At 49.9% G+C, this 19,164-nt stretch overlaps 1 protein-coding gene across 1 annotated transcript; it reads left to right on the top strand.

Annotated features, from left to right (window-relative positions):
• Nucleotides 1-18,888, top strand: LOC113431355 (carboxypeptidase A1-like). Its single transcript, XM_087969158.1, has 11 exons — nucleotides 1-65; nucleotides 3,017-3,290; nucleotides 3,602-3,736; nucleotides 5,207-5,308; nucleotides 5,437-5,538; nucleotides 6,452-6,553; nucleotides 7,251-7,361; nucleotides 9,898-9,988; nucleotides 11,912-12,111; nucleotides 15,717-15,801; nucleotides 18,455-18,888. The coding sequence occupies exons 1-11, from the start codon at nucleotides 1-3 to the stop codon at nucleotides 18,640-18,642; spliced, it is 1,455 nt and encodes a 484-aa protein (XP_087825284.1). The 3' UTR covers nucleotides 18,643-18,888.
• Nucleotides 18,889-19,164: the final 276 nt, after the last annotated feature.

The raw sequence follows: 19,164 nt of genomic DNA, 5'->3' as shown, positions 1-19,164 counted from the left end.
ATGAGGGTCCTCGTGGTCTTGGCGACGTTGCTGGCTGTGGCGTTTGCCACCGATACCTTTGACGGGTAGGTAGACATGGGTAGGAAAAGACACAGGGACCAGGGGAGAATTCACCTGGGGCCACTTTCGGATTCTTAGCAGCATTGGTCGCTGGACAGTTTGATCATTTTTATTTATTTATTTTTTATTTATTTGATTTGCCAATTGTTTACAAGATAATAAGTATAAGTGTATACATAGTTGTGAATACATGAAATGGGTACATATAAGAAAAACAAAAGAAGAATAAGAGAAACAATAGGACAGGGACGGTAGGCACGTTGGTGCGCTTATGCACGCCCCTTAGGAAAGGGGTGAGGTCAATAGTAGACAGTCTAAGGTTAAAGTTTTTGGGGTTTGGGGAAGAAACCACAGAGTCAGGTAGAGTATTCCAGACATTGACCACTCTATTGCTGAAGTCGTATTTCCTGCCATCAAGTTTGGTGCGGTTAACTTTGAGTTTGTATCTATTGTGTGCTCTTGTGTTGTTATGGTTGAAGCTGATTTATTTGGGGGGGGTGTCCCTTCCCTGGTTCTAAGCAGAGCCCCTGCTGTGTGTGCTCCATCTTTTTCCTTCTGTCCTGGCCTCTTTTTACTAAGGAGTGATGGAGAGCATTGTAACAAACCGCATCCCTGTCTGGTTTGTTGGCCGCAGCGCCTCAGATAGAAAGTCCCTACAGAGAGTGGTGAGGACAGTGGAGATTATAGGAAGCTCGCTTCCCGTTATTCAGGATGTAGCTTATAAGCTTAGGGCTCAAAGCATTGTTAGAGACCCCCACCCCTACACACACAATTTCACGGCCTGTTTCTGTTGCTCCCCTCCGGGAGGAGGTTTCGAAGTATGTCTAGCAGATTCTGTAACAGCTTTGTTCCCTAGGGCAGGGGTCTCCAACCTTGGCAACTTTAAGCCTGGAGGACTTCAACTCCCAGAATTCCCCAGCTGGCTGGGGAACTCTGGGAGTTGAAGTCCTCCAGGCTTAAAGTTGCCAAGGTTGGAGACCCCTGCCCTAGGCCATCCGTGTGAGATACTCTCAAGATTCATTTTTCTCGCCATGCGCATGCATACATCCGAACTAGATTGCGTTGTTTCTTTGTGTCATGTAACATAGGTGGCAGAGGTGGGATTCAGCCGGTTCTGACCGGTTCTGGAGAACCGGTAGCGGAAATTTGGAGTAGTTCCGAGAACCGGAAAATCCCACCTCTGACTGGCCCTGCCAACCCCATCTCTTCTCTGCCTCCCCTTGAGTCCCAAGCTGATCGGCTGGGTCTCCTTTGGCTGGCCTGCACAGGAGAATGGAGCTGGAAAGCAGGTTAGTGGGGTGGGAAGGGGGATTTTGCAGTATCCTTCCCCTACCACGCTCACCAAGCCACGCCCACAGAACTGATAGTAAAAAAATTTTTTTAATCCCACCACTGATATGTGGGTATATGCATAATTTTGTATTTATTTATTCATTTTGTCATGTTTGTGTAGTGTATGTTGGAGATGGTAAGCCTTTGAGAGCTGTCTGCAATGGAACTGCATTTTAATGTATGCCGATTAGTGTACGTTCAGAGTGACAATAAAGTTATTATTTATATAGAAGAGCTGCGGTGGCACAGTGGTTAGAGTGCAGTACTGCAGGCTACTTCTGCTGACTGCTGGTTGCCAGCAGTTCGGGAGTTCGAATCTCACCAGGCTCCAGGTTGACTCAGCCTTCCATAGGAACCCAAGGCTGTGCCACTCACATGGCCCGCGGGAACACAAGGCTTGCGTTGAACACGAGGTAGTGAGGGGAGGGGGGAAAGGGCGGAGGGGAGGAACTTGCCCCACACGCCCCACACGCCTGGCCTGGCCACCGGGCTGCTTCTCCCCGCTTCTTTCTTCTTCTGCTTTTGGCTGCATGCAGGGAAAGCAGCAAAAGTCTTTCTTTCTCTCCCCCAAACTCTGCCAGAAATGAGTCTTTGGGACTCTGCAAGCCCTCCTGCTCCAAGAGGTTGCGCCAGCAAAGACTCATTTCTGGCGGAATTTGGGGGAGAGAAAGAAAGACTTCTGCGGCTCCTGCTGCTTTCCTTGCATGAAGCCAAAAGTCTCTCTCTCTCCCCCTGAGAACGGAGCTGGAGACGGTATCCTGCGATCCCAAATAAAGAACGATCGATCGGTAGGAAAACGGGGTGGGGGATTTTCCTGCTGACTTTTTTGGGGGGATTTTCCCAGAGTCTCTGGTCTGCGGGATTTAAAAGGATGAGTTTGGTGGTCCCTGAGGTCCAAAAGGTTGGCAACCTCTACTGTAAGCCGCTGGTGCTGGCTGGGGAATTCTGGGAGTTGAAGTCCAAGCTGCTGAGATTGACAAACTCTGCTTTACATAGTATGCCTCCATGCCAAAAAAAAGAAGCCCCCTAGTGACACCTAGTGGCAGAAAGCAAGCATTACAACATCCCTTGGGCAAGAAAAAGAGGAAAAAAATTCAAAAATGGCTCCGGGACCCAGGTGCCTAACTTCAGGAGGTGCACTGTTTCGAGTCATGCATTCCCAGCTTCTCCTTGGCTGCTTTCCTGCTGCTGTCCCCCACATCCCAGCTCTTGGGCCCAGGCAGCCATTGCAGGGACTTCTTCTACCTATCCCACCTTCCTAAGTCCTGCAACCGTACCTGTTACACCTGTTTTCAGAAGTCTGTTTTTTTTGTGGGGGGGGGAGGCTTCGGTTTCTGTCACCCTACACAAACTGAGGCAGGCTGGTGTGGAACTGGGGGAAGTTGTCGCACAAAAGATTTGCAGGTGACTAGATTGGCTTTTCCTAAATATGAAAAGCCATATGAAAAGGACCAGGGGAGACAGGATAGCCATGTTCCAATATTTGAGGGGCTGCCCCAGAGAGGAGGAGGAAGGGGGTCCAGCTATTTTCCAAAGTACCTGAAGGCCAGACAAGGAATAATGGAGGGAAACTGAACAAGGAGAGATTCAACCTGGAAATGAGGACAAATTTTCTGACAGTGAGAACAACCAACCCATGGAACAGAAGTTTCCCTCAGAAGTTGTGGGAGCTTCATCCCTGGAGGCTTTCAAGAAGAGATTGGACTGCCATCGGTCAGAAATGGTGTAGGGTCTCCTGCTTGGGCGGGGGGGGGGTTGGACTAGATGACCTACAAGGTCCCTTCCAAATCTTGTTATTCTGCTCTTGTCTCTGCAGACACCAGGTTCTCAGAATCAGGGCTGCTGATGAAGCTCAGGTGGAGAAGTTGAAGGAGCTGGAAGCTTTGGAGAATCTTCAGGTATTGATAAACAAGAATCTTGCCTACGATCAGGGGTCCCTGGCCAGAGTAATGAAGTTATCCGTTCATTAAGAATAAAGAGGAAAGTGTTCTTGAGCTATATAAGACGTGTTCCCAAAGTTCCTATCTGCTGAATATAACTCCGCATCGGTGACAGGAAGGCATCCGGCCAGTAAACCCTCAGCTCCATTCGGTTGTCCAGACTCCGCCCCGATGCAAGGGATTATGGGGTCATTAAAAGAAGAAGAAGAAGATGATGATGATGATACAAGTCAATAATCTTCTACCTTCACTCTCATTTTGATGCCTAGCTGGATTTCTGGCGAGCACCGGCTCACCCCAACCTCCCCATAGATGTCCGTGTGCCCTTCCACAGCCTTCAAGGGGTCAAGGTCTTCCTGGAGAGCAATGACATCCAATACTCCATCATGATCGACAATGTTCAGGTGAGTGCTCTGACCACATGAGAAGACAAACAGGTGGACGTGTTGGTTCTGGAAAGAACCATTCTGGTAATTTCAAAGATCTGAAATTAGAACCAGTGTAGTTTGGAGAAGATCACTTTGAACGGTAATTCGAAGGGGATGCCGCAAAAACATGAGGGGGTCCACCTATTCTCCAAAGAACCTGAATGTCATGCCCCTGTCGGAGTCCGAATCCGAGGAGGAAGACGAACAGCTGACAGGGAGTGGGAGCGTGGCTCCGTTTGGCTGTGGAGGAAACTGGGGAAAGGCAAAGTCCGGCTGGGCAGAGCAGGGGAGAGGTAGAACAAGGGAGAGGGAATTTGGAGGAAGATCCAGGCCCACCCGCTCTTCATCCTAGGGCACGCAGGGAGGAACGGAGAAGAGAGCAACGTGGGTTGCATGGCTTATGGGGGAGGAAAGGGCCCTGATTCCCTTCATTAGCCACAGCTGGGAAGAGAGTTTAAAAGAGATGCATACTGAGTGCGGTGGCGGCTGGGAGCAAACCTGAGTTTATCTTGTGGTGACTTTGATTATCTGTGTTCCTGGCGTCTTCCCAACCGTGTTGAGTTATTCCACGCCTTCATGTCTGGAATTCTTGCTCCTGATCTCCCGGACTAATTACCTCATCTTGCCTTGATTGGGCTTATAGTTACAGTTTTTGTTGACCATGTTTTGGACTTGATTCCCTGCAGCCAAAGGCTGTTCCTGGGAGGGTTTTTCTCCAGTCAGAAGGTAACCAGGACATTGGGGGCAAAGTTGGAGCGAATAAAGGGCCTCCTACTGATTATCTGACTGTGTTGCCTTTGTGCCACGCCCCTTTGGGTCATCACACTTGAAGGCAGGACAAGAAGCAATGGATGGAAGTTAATCAAGGAGAGATTCAACCTAGAACTAAGGAGAAATGTCCTGACAGTGAAAACCATCAATCAATGAAACAGAAGTTATGGGTGATCCTCCATAACTTTTGTTCTTCTGAAAACCTGGAGGTTCTCAAGAAGAGATTGGGTAGCCATTTGTCTGAAATGGAATGGGGCTTCCTCTATGACCAGATAGAAGACCTCCACAGTCACTTCTAACTCTGTGATTCAGCATGTTTTGGGCTCATCACAAAAAATGTAGTGTGGGAAGTTGACCCTACCTCAATGTTGAAACCCGGGCTTAAGAAGGTGTCCTCCACCAGACCATCAGATGTTTTGAGTCATTGTTATGGACCGAAACAGTAGCTTGAAAGAAGTTCTAGGCCATTCTTCCATCAGATGAGTTGGCCAAGATGACCAAGGGTTTGGGGTTGGCTTTCCTGAAATTCCAGCAAGGTTTTCGATGGATTGACGGGATCCGAAAAAGAGCTTGATTGCCCCGTAGCACAGAAGGATGGAGTGGAATTACTTAACGAGTGGAAAATGCAGGAGAAAGACTAACCTTCTGCTCAATTGCCCTCGTTGTCTCCTTCAGAAATTGATCGATGAGGAGAGGAGTCATATGATGAGCCAACGTCAACTCCCAGAATTGTCCCTCGCCAATTTTAACTTTGCTGCTTACCACGACTTGGATACAGTAAGTACCATTAAGGGACCGTGGGGTCTCCGCCCATTTTACGATTCCAAATAGTCAAATTCTTCTGGAGAAGACTTCCAGAAGACAACTCATAGACATCATTTTGGCACCTTCTCTTGGCTTGCTAGATCTATAGCTTCATGGACCTCTTGGTGCGTGCGAAACCCCTCCTGGTTAGCAAAATTGAGATTGGCCAGACAACTGAAGGACGTCCGATTAACGTCTTGAAGGTAAGTCTTCCTTTGGATGCTCGTTTTGGAGGGTGGGCTACTACGGGATGCGGAAAAAAGTTGCTGTGTCTTTTCAGCCTGATTAACTAAGAGAGGAGACATTTGTGGCTTGGGCTGAACTGCGGGGTCCTTGGTGCTCTCTGAGCTTGGTGGTTTTCTTGTAGATGTTTCATGACCCAACTAGGTAACGTCATCAGTGAAGTACATAAACAGAGAGAAAACACTCACCCTTCTAGCATTGATGATGTGACCTAGTTGAGTGATGAAATATCTACAAGAAGCATCAACAGTCGTCTTCTTCTCCTCCTCTTTTCCTCCTCCTCTTCTTCTCCCCCTCTCCCTCTCCCCTCCTCCTCCTTCTTCCTCCTCCTCTTCTTCTTCTTCCTCTTCCTCCTCCTCCGCTTCTTTCTCCCCCTCTCCCTCTTCTTCTCCCCTCCCCCTCTCCCCTCCTCCTCCTTCCTCCTCTTCTTCTTCCTCTTCCTCCACCTCCTCTTCTTCTCCTCCTCCTCTTGCTCCTCTTCTTCTTCCTCCTCTTCTCCCCTCTCCTTCCTCCTCTTCTTCTTCCTCTTCCTCCTCCTCCTCTTCTTCTCCCCCTCTCCCTCTCCCTCTCCCCTCCTCCTCCTTCCTCCTCCTCCTTCTCCCTCTCCCTCCACCTCCTCTTCTTGTCCCCCTCCCCCTCCTCTCTCTTCTTCTTCCTTCCTCTTCCTCCTCTTCTTCTCCCCTGTCCTCTCCCTCTCCCTCTACCTCCTCTCTTCTTCTTCTTCTCCTCCTCCTCCTCCTCTTCCTCCTCCTCCTCTTCCCCTCCCTTTTAACACTGATGCTGTTATTGAGTTGGGTAATGAAATGTCTGCAAGATGCAAGCCAAGATGGTTGCTTGGATTTAAGGCCTCCCATTGTACTTTGATTTGCACAGTTTAGCACCGGGGGAACCAACCGGCCAGCGATCTGGATTGACACCGGCATCCATTCCCGCGAGTGGGTCACTCAGGCCAGCGGAGTTTGGTTTGCAAAGAAGGTAACAGCCGCAAAACATTCTGTAAACAGGAGAAGGGAAAGCCAAACCACCATATCCTGGTTAGATCAGGGTTTCTCAAGATTCTAGGTAGAGTTAGATATTTCTCTTTCTGGGCACGATGAGAATATAATCTGCTGGACAAAACTCCGCATTGGTGACAGGAAAAGCATCCGGCCAGTAAACACACAACTCTATTCCAGACTCCAACCCCCAAATGAATTATGAGGTCTTTAAAAAAGGATGATGATGACTCTTGTATTTTTCCCCCAAATGCAGGAAAAATGGAGACCATCCAGCACATCTGCCATTTCATGGCTGCTCCACTTCGGTCTCCCACTTAGCCCTAAAAGAAAAAAATAAATAAAAGCCATTTGCCAATCTGATCTTTTCTACCTTTTTTTCCACTCCGGGTCCTAAAACAAACTGGCTTGTGAAAGGTGTCCTGTCATAGAGATCCCCCATAAATCAGGGGTCCCCCAATCCTCAATTTGTGGACTGGGACGGATTCACAGCATGCCAGAAACTGGGCCATGCAAACAAGGGAAGCCCCATGTGCAGGAGGCAGGCAGCGCATGAAACCACGGGGGGAAAACCACGGAAACGGTCTCTGGTGCCCCAAAACGTGGGGGCCGCTGCCCTAAATGCACTGCTAAGGCGCCTCTGTGGACGCCACTGATCCCATGTTGATCCTCTTTAGATCTTTGAAGATCACGAGACGGATCCTTCTCTGGCGTCCATCATGAGCCAGTTCGATATCTTCTTAGAGATCGTCACCAATCCTGACGGTTATGCCTTCACGCACACCAAGGTAACTCTTCGTGGCGGTGGGGCATCCGTGGCAAACACGAGAGGCGCCACGGAAACGCTCTACGTTCTGGTTCCTCCTGACGTTCGTTGGAGCCGTGGGGGTGCACGGGGGAGAATGAGGCATTGCAGGCTGACTCTGCCCACTGCCGGGAGTTCGATCCTGACCGGCTCAAGGTTGACTCAGCCTTCCGTCCTTCCGAGGTCAGTAAAATGAGGACCCCGATTGTTTGGGGCTGATTCTGTAAACCACTTAAAGAGGACTGTAAAGCACTGTGAAGAGGTATATAAGTCCAAATGTTGGCAGGAAGGAAGGAAGGAAGGGAGGGAGGGAGGGAGGGAGGGAGGGAGGGAGGAAGGAAGGAAAGAAGGGAGGGAGGGAGGGAGGAGGAAGGAAGGAAGGAAGGAAGGGAGGGAGGAAGGAAGGAAGGAAGGAAGGAAGGAAGGAAGGGAGGGAGGGAGGGAGGGAGGGAGGAAAGAAGGAGGAGGGAGGGAGGAAGGAAGGAAGGAAGGAAGGAAGGAAGGAGGGAGGGAGGGGGAGGAGGGAGGGAGGGAGGAAGGAAGGAAAGAAGGGAGGGAGGGAGGGAGGAAGGAAGGAAAGAAGGGAGGGAGGGAGGGAGGAAGGAAGGAAGGAAGGAAGGAAGGGAGGGAGGGAGGGAGGGAGGGAGGGAGGAAGGAAGGAAAGAAGGGAGGGAGGGAGGGAGGAAGGAAGGAAGGAAGGAAGGGAGGGAGGGAGGAAGGAAGGGAGGGAGGGAAGAAGAGAGGAAGGGAGGGAGGGAGGGAGGGAGGGAGGGAGGAAGAAGGTAGGGAGGGAGGAAGGAAGGAAGGGAGGGAGGAAGAGAGGAAGGGAGGGAGGAAGGGAGGGAGGGAGGGAGGGAGGAAGGAAGGAAGGGAGGAAGGAAGGAAGGAAGGAAAGGAGGGAGGGAGGGAGGAAGGAAAGAAGGGAGGGAGGGAGGGAGGGAGGGAGGGAGGAAGGGAGGGAGGAAGGAAGGAAGGAAGGAAGGAAGGAAAGGAGGGAGGGAGGGAGGAAGGAAAGAAGGGAGGGAGGGAGGAGGAAGGAAGGAAGGAAAGGAGGGAGGAGGAAGGAAGGAAGGAAGGAAGGAAGGAAGGAAAGGAGGGAGGAAGAGAGGAAGGGAGGGAGGGAGGAAGGGAGGGAGGGAGGGAGGGAGGGAGGAAGGGAGGGAGGGAGGGAGGGGAGGAAGGAAGGGAGGAAGGAAGGAAGGAAAGGAGGGAGGGAGGGAGGAAGGAAAGAAGGGAGGGAGGGAGGGAGGGAGGAAGGGAGGGAGGGAGGGAGGGAGGAAGGAAGGAAGGAAGGAAGGAAGGAAAGGAGGGAGGGAGGGAGGAAGGAAAGAAGGGGGAGGGAGGGAGGAAGGGAGGGAGGAAAGGAGGAGGAGGGAGGGAGGGAGGGAGGGAGGAAGGAAGGAAGGAAGGAAAGGAGGGAGGAAGAGAGGAAGGGAGGAGGGAGGAAGGGAGGGAGGGAGGGAGGAGGAGGAGGGAGGGAGGGAGGGAGGAAGGAAGGAGGAAGGAAGGAAGGAAAGGAGGGAGGGAGGGAGGAAGGAAAGAAGGGAGGGAGGGAGGAGGGAGGAAGGGAGGGAGGGAGGGAGGAGGAGGAAGGAAGGAAGGAAGGAAGGAAAGGAGGGAGGGAGGGAGGAAGGAAAGAAGGGAGGGAGGGAGGGAGGAAGGAGGAGGGAGGAAGGAGGGAGGGAGGGAGGGAGGGAGGGAGGAAGGAAGGAAGGAAGGAAGGAAGGAAGGAAGGAAGGAAGGAAGGAAGGAAAGGAGGGAGGGAGGGAGGAAGGAAAGAAGGAAGGAAAGGAGGGAGGGAGGAAGGAAGGAAGGAAGGAAGGAAGGAAGGAAGGAAGGAAGGAAGGAAGGAAGGAAGGAAAGGAGGGAGGGAGGAAGGCAAAAGAAGGAAGGAAGGGAGGGAGGGAGGCAAAGGAAGGAAGGAGATGGAAGGATGAGAGAAGGAAAAACAAAGTAAAGGAGAAAAAGGCAGAAAGGAAGGAGAAAGAAATGAAAGGAGAGAAAAAGACAAAGAAGAGGAAGGAAGGAAAGCAAAAGAAGGAAGGAAAGAAGGAAGGAGATGGAAGGATGAGAGAAGGAAAAACAAAGGAAAGGAGAAAAAGGCAGAAAGGAAGGGAGGAGAAAGAAATGAGAGAAAGGAAAGAAGAAAAGAAAAAGACAAATAAGAGGAAGGAAGGAAGGCAAAAGAAGGAAGGAAAGAAGGAAGGAGATGGAAGGATGAGAGAAGGAAAAACAAAGGAAAGAAGGAAAAAGAAGAAGGAAGGCAGGAAGGACCGTGGTGACACAGTGGTTAGAATGCACTATTGCAGGAAACTCTGCCCACTGCCAGCAGTTCGATCCTGACCGGCTGAGGGTTGACTCAGCTTTCCATCCTTCCGCGGTCAGTAAAATGAGGAGCCCGATTGTTGGGGGTTAATAGGCCGATTCTGTAAGCCATCCAGGGAGGGCTCTAAAAGCACTTTGAGGCGGTGTCCTAAGTACTATGTCTATTACTATTGACGGCCCTTCCTGATTGGCAGAACCGTATGTGGCGTAAGACCAGGTCGAAGAGGGAGGGCTCAACTTGCATCGGCGTTGACCCCAACCGGAACTGGGCAGCAGGCTTTGGAGGTAAAACATAGGGGGAGGGGCTTCATCACTTCAAAGGAGGAGACAACCTCTTGAGACCCAATGGGAAGAGAGACAGTGATCAGGTGCAAGAAGTCAGAAACCAGGATAGAGCGGAAAAGCGTTACAGGTTGTAAGTCCCGGACTTACAACCTTTCTGTCAACTCATAAAATATTTCTAGGGTCTTTTTGGAGTTGCCAACAGAAAGGGAGGGGGAGCAATGCGGCACTTTGCAAACCAAAAGTGCATTCCATCAATGTTTTCAAAGATAGTAAACTAGGCGACTGAAGTTTCTGTCGGGCAAAATTCTAACCAGAGAATTGATGACTCTGGGCTATGGAGGTGTCCCATTGGAGGATATGAATTACGATACATCCAGGGGGTGGGGGGAAACCAGGGTCAAGGGTGACAGTGAATGATGTGTCTCGGAGTCGGCTGCACCCAGGCAGTGCCAGCACGTTAACTTCCAATAAATCCTTTTGAAGTTTTGGAAGTTTGGCTCGAGATTCATGATTTCAATGGGGTTAAGTGCCGGAATCCTGATACTTTCACTTAGTGACTGTTCAAAGTTACAACAGCCCTGAAAAAAAAAAAGAGAGACTTATGACCATTTTTCATACTTAACGACCGTTGCAGCAGCATTCCCCCATGGTCATGTGTTCAAAACTCAGACGCTGGGCAACTGGCATGCGTTTAGGATGTTGGCAGACAGTTGCTAAGTGAATTTTGCTCCATCTTATGACCTTTCTTGCCACGGTCATGTGATCTCCCCTTTTGTGACCTTCTGAAAATCAATGGGGAAGCCGGATTTGCTTAGCGACCGTGTGACTAACTGAAGAACTGTTGAGAGATTCACTTAACAACCACAGCCAGAAAGGTGCTTAAAATGGGGCAAAATTCACTGAACAATTGTGGGATGACCCAAAGGGGCGTGACACAAAAATAACCAAGTCACAAAAGTAGAATAAATTCCCTTTAATGCCTCCAACTTGGTCCCCAATGTCCAATTATCCTCAGCTGGAGATCAAACTCTTCCAAAAACAGTCCACGAAGAAAAGAAATGCAGTCCAAACTCAAAGTAAAGATAAATAGAAATTAAAAAAACCCAACACAAACCCAACACTGAAGGAATTAACGCGGCAGGCCAGGATGATAAATTGCAGACTTTCAAAGGATAACACAGCAACCACAGTTGGGAGGACCCCAAAACCCAGATAAGCCTCGACAAAGATAAGGCACGCTTTGCTTCCAGCAAGGAGCTGTGTGCAAATGCCCCACTTATATCCTGTTCTCCCAGCTGCAACTAATGAAAGGGATCAGGGCCCTTTCCTCTCCCATAAGCCACGTTGCTCCCTTCTCTGTTCCTCCCTGTGTGCCCTAGGATGAAGAGGGGGTGGCCCTCTGAATGCCCAGCTAGGCTGTGCCCTTCCCCAGTTTCCTCCACACCCACAGGAGCCACACTCCCACCCGCTGCCAGCTGCTCAATCTCCCCCTTAGAATCAGACTCCAACAAGGGCATGACAAATGGTCCCATTTAGCAACAGAAATTGGGGCCTCAATTGCGGTCATAAATGGAGCACTACCCTCAGTTTTTGCAAGAGTCAAGGCATGGTGTCAACACAAAAACATTTCTCTGGTCTTTTGGAGTTGTCAGCAGAAAGGAAGTGGAGGAAGTAGTGTCTTCCTTAAATGCTTTCATAGATAATTTCTAGGAGGCTGAAGCTTCTGGCGTGCAAGATTACTACACTCTTGGCTATGGATGTGTCCCATTGGAGAATATACATCCAGGGGGTGGGAGAAGACCAGGGTCAAGGGGGAAATGAATGATGTGTCTCAGAGTCAGCTGCACCCAGGTAGCACCGGTCTATTTCACTCCTAATAAATCTTTAAACTCTGCCCTGACACACGGTTGCTGTCCTTTGCAGGAAGTGGCGCCAGTGGGAACCCGTGCTCGGAAACCTACCGTGGACCGTATGCGGAGTCCGAACCAGAGGTGAAAGCCATTGTGGATTTTGTGCGGCAACATGGCAACATCAAGGCTTTCATCTCCATCCACAGTTACTCCCAGATGCTCCTCTATCCTTATGGTTACACCAAGGAGCAAGCAGCAGATCACCTGGAGCTGGTAAACCTCCTTGGAAGAACCACCTGAAACTTCTTTTATAATGTTCTCCTCTAGTTTTTGTTCTCTCTCTCTCTCTCTCTCTCTCTAGCTCTTATTCCCATTCTCTCTCCCTCATTCTCTCTAGCTCATTCTCTCTCCCTCCCTCCCTCCCTCTCTCCTTTTTCTCTTTCTCTCTCTCCCTCTCTAGCTCTCATTCTCCCACTCCCTCCCTCCCTCTCTCTCTCTCACTTTCTCCCCCTTTCTCTCTCTCTCTCTCTCTAGCTCTTATTCCCATTCTCTCTCCCTCATTCTCTCTAGCTCATTCTCTCTCCCTCCCTCCCTCCCTCTCTCCTTTTCTCTTTCTCTCTCTCCCTCTCTAGCTCTCATTCTCCCTCTCCCTCCCTCTCTCTCTCTCACTTTCTCCCCTTTCTCTCTCTCTCTCTCTCACTCTCCCCCTTTCTCTCTTTCTTTCTCTCTCTCTAGCTCTTATTCCCATTCTCTCCCTCATTCTCTCTAGCTCTCATTCTCTCCCCTCCCTCCCTCCCTCTCTCCCCCTTTTCTCTTTCTCTTTCTCTCTCTCCCTCTCTAGCTCTCATTCTCCCTCTCCCTCCCCTCTCTTTCTCTCTCTCTCTCTCTCTCTCTCTCTCACTCACTCACTCACTTTCTCCCCCTTCTCTCTCTCTCACTCTCCCTTTCTCTCTTTCTTTCTCTCTCTAGCTCTTATTCCCATTCTCTCTCCCTCATTCTCTCTAGCTCTCATTCTCTCCCCTCCCTCTCTCTCTTCTTTTTCTCCTTCTCTCTCCCTCTCTCTCCCTCTCTCTAGCTCTCATTCTCCCTCCCTCCCTCTCTTTCTCCCCCTTTCTCTCTCACTCTCTCACTCTCCCCCTTTCTCTTTCTTTCTCTCTCTCTAGCTCTTATTCCCATTCTCTCTCCCTCATTCTCTCTAGCTCTCATTCTCTCCCCCTCCCTCTCTCTCTCCTTTTTCTCCTTCTCTCTCCCTCTCTCTCCCTCTCTCTAGCTCTCATTCTCCCTCCCTCCCTCTCTTTCTCCCCCTTTCTCTCTCACTCTCTCACTCTCCCCCTTTCTCTTCCTTTCTCTCTCTCTAGCTCTTATTCCCATTCTCTCCCTCATTCTCTCTAGCTCTCATTCTCTCCGCCTCCCTCTCTCTCTCCTTTTTCTCCTTCTCTCTCTCCCTCTCTCTAGCTCTCATTCTCCCTCTCCCTCCCCCTTTCTCTCTCTCCCTCCCTCTCTCTTTCTCCCCCTTTCTCTCTCTCTCACTCTCTCACTCTCCCCCTTTCTCTTCCTTTCTCTCTCTCTAGCTCTTATTCCCATTCTCTCTCCCTCATTCTCTCTAGCTCTCATTCTCTCTCCCTCCCTCCCTCCCTCTCTCTCCCCCTTTTCTCTTTCTCTCCCCTCCCTCTCTCTCCCTCTCTCTAGCTCTCATTCTCTCTGTCTCTCTCTGTCTCTCTCTCTCTAGATATATATATATATATATATATATGTTTTCTTAAGTTTTCGCGGGTACTTACATGTATGGTATTCAGCTTTGTTCGGGTATTTTCCCACGTCATTGTAGTTGTGCTTTTAAAGTTGTAGCAACGTTTCGGCAGAATCTCATCTGCCATCATCAGGCTTCTGTATTGTGTTCGTCTGTGAGTCAGACTTTTACAGTGGTTTCTGTTTTAAATTTGGGGCTAGCCAAAAAACCATTCTGGCACAGCAGTAGGTTAGCCCCAAATTTAAAACTGAAACGGCTGTGAAAGTCTGACTCACAGATGAACACAGTACAGATGTATGTTATGTATGTTATTCAAAAGATTGAAATATAGACCACATGTATGTATGCATATAGATATATAGTTGCAGTGCCTTGGGGTCACGTGATCCCCTTTTGTGACCTTCTGACAATGGGGAAGCCCGATTCACTTAATAACCGTGTCGCAAACTTAACAACTGCGGGGATTCCCTTAACAGTGGTGGCAAGAAAAGTCGTAAAACGGGGAGAAAATTCACTGAAGAAATAGTTCGCTTAGCCACGGAAATTTTGGCCTCCGTTGCGGTCGTAAGCCGAGGATAACAGATGGCAGATAATCAGAGCTGGAAGGGACCCTGTAGGTCATATAGTCCAACCCTCCCCCTGCCCAAGCGGGAGATCCTACACACCATGTCTAACAGATGCTAGTCCAGTCTCTTCTTGAAAACCTCCAGTGATGAAACTTCCACAACTTCTGTTCCAAGGGTTGATGGTTCTCACTGTCAGAAAGTTTCTCCTTATTTCCAGGTTGAATCTCTCCTTGTTCAGTTTCCATCCATGATTCCTTGTCTGGCCTTCAAAGATGCTTTAGAAAATAGCTTGACCCCCTTCCTCCTCTCTGTGGCAGCCCCTCAAATATTGGAAAACTGCTATCCTGTCTCCCCTGGTCCTTCTCTTCCCTAGACTAGCCAGGCCCAGTTCCTGCAACCGTTCATATGCTTTACCCTCCGGTCCCCTAATCATCCTGGTTGCTCTTCTCTGTGCTCTTTCTAGAGTCTCAGTATCTTTTTTACATCTCTTCTTTGTGGCAGCCCCTGAGATATTGGAAGACTGCTATCATGTCACCCCATCCTTCTTTTCCTTAAACTAGGCCTGTCTTCGGTCCATCCATGGTTTGCTCAGATGTCTTTCTTTCTTTTTTTCTTTCTTTCCTTCCTTCCTTTCTTTCTTTCTTTTTTTTTCTTTCTTTCTTTCTTTCTTTCTTTCTTTCTTTCTTTCTTTCTTTCTTTCTTTCTTTCTTTCTTTCTTTCTTTCTTTCTTTCTTTCTTTCTTTCTTTCTTTCTTTTCTTTCTTTCTTTCTTTTTTCTTTCTTTCTTTTTTTTCTTCTTTCTTTCTTTCTTCTTTCTTTCTTTCTTTCTTTCTTTCTTTCTTTCTTTCTTTCTTTCTTTCTTTCTTTCTTTCTTTCCTTTCTTTCTTTCTTTCTTTCTTTCTTTCTTTCTTTCTTTCTTTTCTTTCTTTCTTTCTTTCTTTCTTTCTTTCTTTCTTTCTTTCTTCTTTCTTTCTTTCTTTCTTTCTTTCTTTCTTTTTTTCTTTCTTTCTTTCTCTCTCCTTCCTTCCTTCCTTCCTTCCTTCCTTCCTTCCTTCCTTCCTTCCTTCCTTCCTTCCTTCCTTCCTTCCTTCCTTCTGCTTTGGAAAATAGCTTGAACCCCTTCCTCCTCTCTCTGTGGCAGCCCCTCAACTATTGGAAGATGCTCTCCTGTCTCCCCTGGTCCTTCTCTTCCCTAGACCAGCCAGGCCCAGTTCCCGCAACCGTTCATCGTATGCTTTAGCCTCCGGTCCCCTCATCCTCCCGGTTGCTCTTCTCTGCACTTTTTCTAGAGTCTCAACCTCTTTTTTTATAGCGTGGCCTTACTAAGCCTTTAGAGAGTGGTATTAGTACCTTATTTGATCTTGATTGTATCCCTCTGCTAACACAGCTTAGGATTGCATTGGCATGGTCTGCCTATAACGCTTGGGCAACCCAACAGCTCGTCTTAATTTCTGTCTATTTCTTTCAGTGGCTCATCGCTACGTAAAGCCGGGGAAGGAAAAAAAAAAAAGGCCTTCTAAACCTCGGTCCTCTTTCTAACCTTCTCCTCCTTTCTCTCCCCAGGATGCTCTGGCTAAGAAGGCCGTCGCAGCTCTGGAGTCCCTCCACGGAACCAAGTACAGATACGGCAGCATCATCAACACGATCTGTAAGTGACCCCCAAAAAACCGAGAAAGCAATGGCCGTCGGCCAGCCGGGGAGTCCTGTGCTTACGGCTGTTCGTTTAGTGACCGTCCGTAGTTGCCGCGGCACTGAAAAGAAGGGTTTTCACGCAACGGTGGCAGCAACCCCCCTGCCTGGTCCCGTGGTCGAAATTTAAAAAATGCTTGGCCAGGGACTCGTATTTATGACGGTCGTGGGGTCGCGTGCGTTCCCCTTGGGTGACCTTTGGACAAGCCGTGGGGAAGCCAGATTCGCTTAACAACCGGGTGACTAACCAAACAACGGCAGAGATTCACTAAACGGCGGTGGCACGAAAGGGGTCAAATGGGGGAGAGAGACTGACGATACGTGTCTCGGTTAGCGACAGCAATTTTGGGCTCGGTTGGGGTCGTAAGTCACAGGACTGCCTGTATCGGAATGGCCCCACGGTTTGATTAGGATTAGTTATCCCAAAGGTGCATTTTTAATTTTTTTTTCAAGAGGCAACTGGACTATCTGGTTTTTCTTGGAAGATGTTTCGCTTCTCATCCCGGAAGCTTCCTCGGTTCTGACTTGGACGGTGGGGAATGGAAGGATGCAGACTCCTTGCAGACAAAGCTGGTCGTTTGCATCCTTTTAGCGAGTCGCTGAGGCCACTTGGAGGCTTACCTGCGTCCTCAGGGCCACCTGAGTATTGCAAACGGGGGTGGAGCCCATTTGCAGTACAAAAGGACTGTGCAATTCCACATCCATTTGCACCAGTCAGGTGTGACCCTGAGGACACAGATCAACCTCCAAGAGGCCTCAACCACCCTCTCAAAGGATGCAAATGACCGGCTGTCTGCAAGGAGTGTCGATCCATCTGTCCTCCACCATCCAGTCAGAGCCGAAGAAGCTTCTTGGATGAGGAGTGAAACGTCTTCAAAGAACAACCAGGAAGCCCAGTTGCCTCTTGAAATAAAAGCACCTTTGGGACAACCCTGACCTGGATGACATCAGGATGGCTTAGTTGATGTCTGAATCCATAAGGAATCCAGTAGATTATTTCCTGCTTGAGCAGGGGTTGGACTAGGAGACCTCCAAGGTCCCTTCCAACTCTTTCATTATTATTAAAGCCACGGTAGTTGGAGACGGTCCTTGACTTATTCCATTGATCGGGACTCCCAAATCTTCTTCTTTATGGCCAACCCAGCACCACCGTCACATTATGGTGGGGAAACCTTGGTCCGTTGGATTTTATCCGGACTCTTCCCAGGTGAATGTGTGAACGTGGAAATCTATCAAGAACGAAAAAGCACTTTTTCGTTCTCTGTCCTCCCACGGAGGAGGAACCAGGAGATGGCCCCTGTGCAATGGGACAACTCACAGCAGCCTGTCACGTCCAATTGCCCAGGGCGACTTCTTTTGTGCCCACCTGCCCAAGCCCACCTGGCGGCACCCACCCGACCACACCTATGTGGTTGCGTCCACCTGGCCGGGCCCACCCAGCCGGGCCAAGTCATCCGTGCCAAGATGGCTGCCCCTGACCTTTCACGTCAACCTGGCCGTGCCCACCCAGCCACGCCCACCTGGGAGCTCTCAGGTGGCCATGCCCACCTGGATGCTGCGAGTTGTCCTAGTGCCATAGGGGGAGTGTGAGGTCTCCCTAAGACCCCTTCTTACAGGTGGAGGGAGAAAATCTTTACAAACTGGAGGAAATGGATAGTGAGCTAATGAGTTAAAGCAGACATGTGGCTGCAGGTCTAAATTTAATCCCATTCAGGCTAATTGAGTTGATTGATCTGGTTTTGTGCGACATTGCGCCCTTCTCCGTGACCCAGTTAGGTGTGTTATGCAACAAGACAAAATTGCAACAACTGCCATTTTAGGTCTCGGTGAAAAGAAATGGCCCTCTCTGTGCTCACCTTAGTTGTTTACACACAGCACACCTGGCCTGCTCTGTTAGTGTTGGTGGGAAGGGTCTTGGAGGCTCCTTGACTGGGTTGGGAATCTGGTGTCTGGGATCCTTAATGCTCTCCGAGCTGGGGGTTTTCTTTCAGACATTTCACGACCTGACTAGGTAACATCCTCAGCGCTAGCAGAGGAGCGGGGTTTGCAGAGGAGGAGGAGGGCAGGAGGAAGAGAAAGGAAGGAGGAAGAACTACTACGAGCTCCTTGGTGCTGAGTTTGGTTGCGGAGGGTTCACTACCTAACTAGGTTATTAGAAGGGAAAGGGGGCTTGCGGAGGAGGACTGTGGAGTCCTTGGTGCTCCTAGCTTGGTTTTCTTGAACCCATTACATTACCCAACTACCAGGAGGCAGCAACATCAGTGCCAGGAGAGTAGGCTTTAACAATGGGAGGAGGAAGGGGAGGAAGGGGGGGGAGGAGGAGGTACTACTGTGAACTCCTTGGTGCCGGATTCGGTTGCAGACATTTCACTACCTAACTAGGTAACATCACCAGTGTTAGAAGGGGGTTGTGGCGAGGAGAACCGTGGAACCCATTGTGCTCTCCGAGCGTGGTTGCTTCCTGGCGGACGTTTCATGACCCAGCTAGGCAACGTCATCGGCGCTCGAAGGGAGAGGGGACTATGGGGTGCTTTTGTTCTGCATGAAACGATAGCGGGGGCGGTTTTCACGAGCTCGGCCTTCTTTTGCACCCTCTCTTTCCTGGCTCCTAGACCAAGCAAGCGGAGGCACGGTGGACTGGACCTACGACCAAGGCATTAAATACTCCTACACCTTTGAGCTGAGGGACAAGGGCCGGTATGGGTTCCTGCTCCCGGCTAACCAGATCCTTCCCACGGCAGAGGAGACCTGGCTCGCCCTGAGGGTCATCATGGAGCACACGCGGGACCACCCCTACTAAGCCGGAGGGGGCCGGGTTTAGCGCCCCTGGCCCTTCGGCCCACCTGGGGGATTCCCCCAGGGGCGCCTTCTGCCTGCCTCCCACCCTTACGAACAACCCCTGGGCATGTCATTGGCTCCTGCGGCATTTCTCTTGTCCGTTGTAGCGTGGCAGAACCCAGGGGTGGAGTCAGAGGAGGGGAACCGCCTAGCATCCCTACACCTTGTCACCAGCAAAGGAAACCTCACCTCCCTTGAATCCCCCCCGGGCCCTTAGATCGAACTCCAAGCAGGTGCCGATCGGTGCGTGGGGCTCTCCCGCAATAAAGCAGTTTGACTCGGACGGTCACCTGTGTGGATACGGTACTTTTTGAACGAAGCAAGTCCAAGTGACGGGAGACAAAGGTTATCAGTGAAATCCCTTTTATGAAATACTTCGACAAGTTCTCGTTTCAGGATTTAGTAGCTTAGAATAGAATGATGAAGTTGGGAGGGACCTTGGAAGTTCTTCTGGTCCAGCGGTCCCCAAATTTTGGGGCAGCCG

This window comes from Notechis scutatus, chromosome 6, assembly GCF_049901735.1.
Source record: "Notechis scutatus isolate UNSWTSFEM ecotype Mainland chromosome 6, rNotScu1.2, whole genome shotgun sequence".
NCBI lineage: Eukaryota > Metazoa > Chordata > Lepidosauria > Squamata > Elapidae > Notechis > Notechis scutatus.
Note: the sequence above shows the minus strand (reverse complement) of the source record. Positions and strands in the feature narration are given on the sequence as shown.

Excerpts from the sequence above, each read along its gene's own strand:
- LOC113431355 (XM_087969158.1), top strand. The coding sequence starts at position 1 with ATGAGGGTCCTCGTGGTCTTGGCGACGTTGCTGGCTGTGGCGTTTGCC. Across the intron at positions 3,291-3,601 it reads AAGCTTTGGAGAATCTTCAG|CTGGATTTCTGGCGAGCACC; the intron begins GTATTGATAAAC and ends TTTGATGCCTAG. Across the intron at positions 7,362-9,897 it reads ATGCCTTCACGCACACCAAG|AACCGTATGTGGCGTAAGAC; the intron begins GTAACTCTTCGT and ends CCTGATTGGCAG.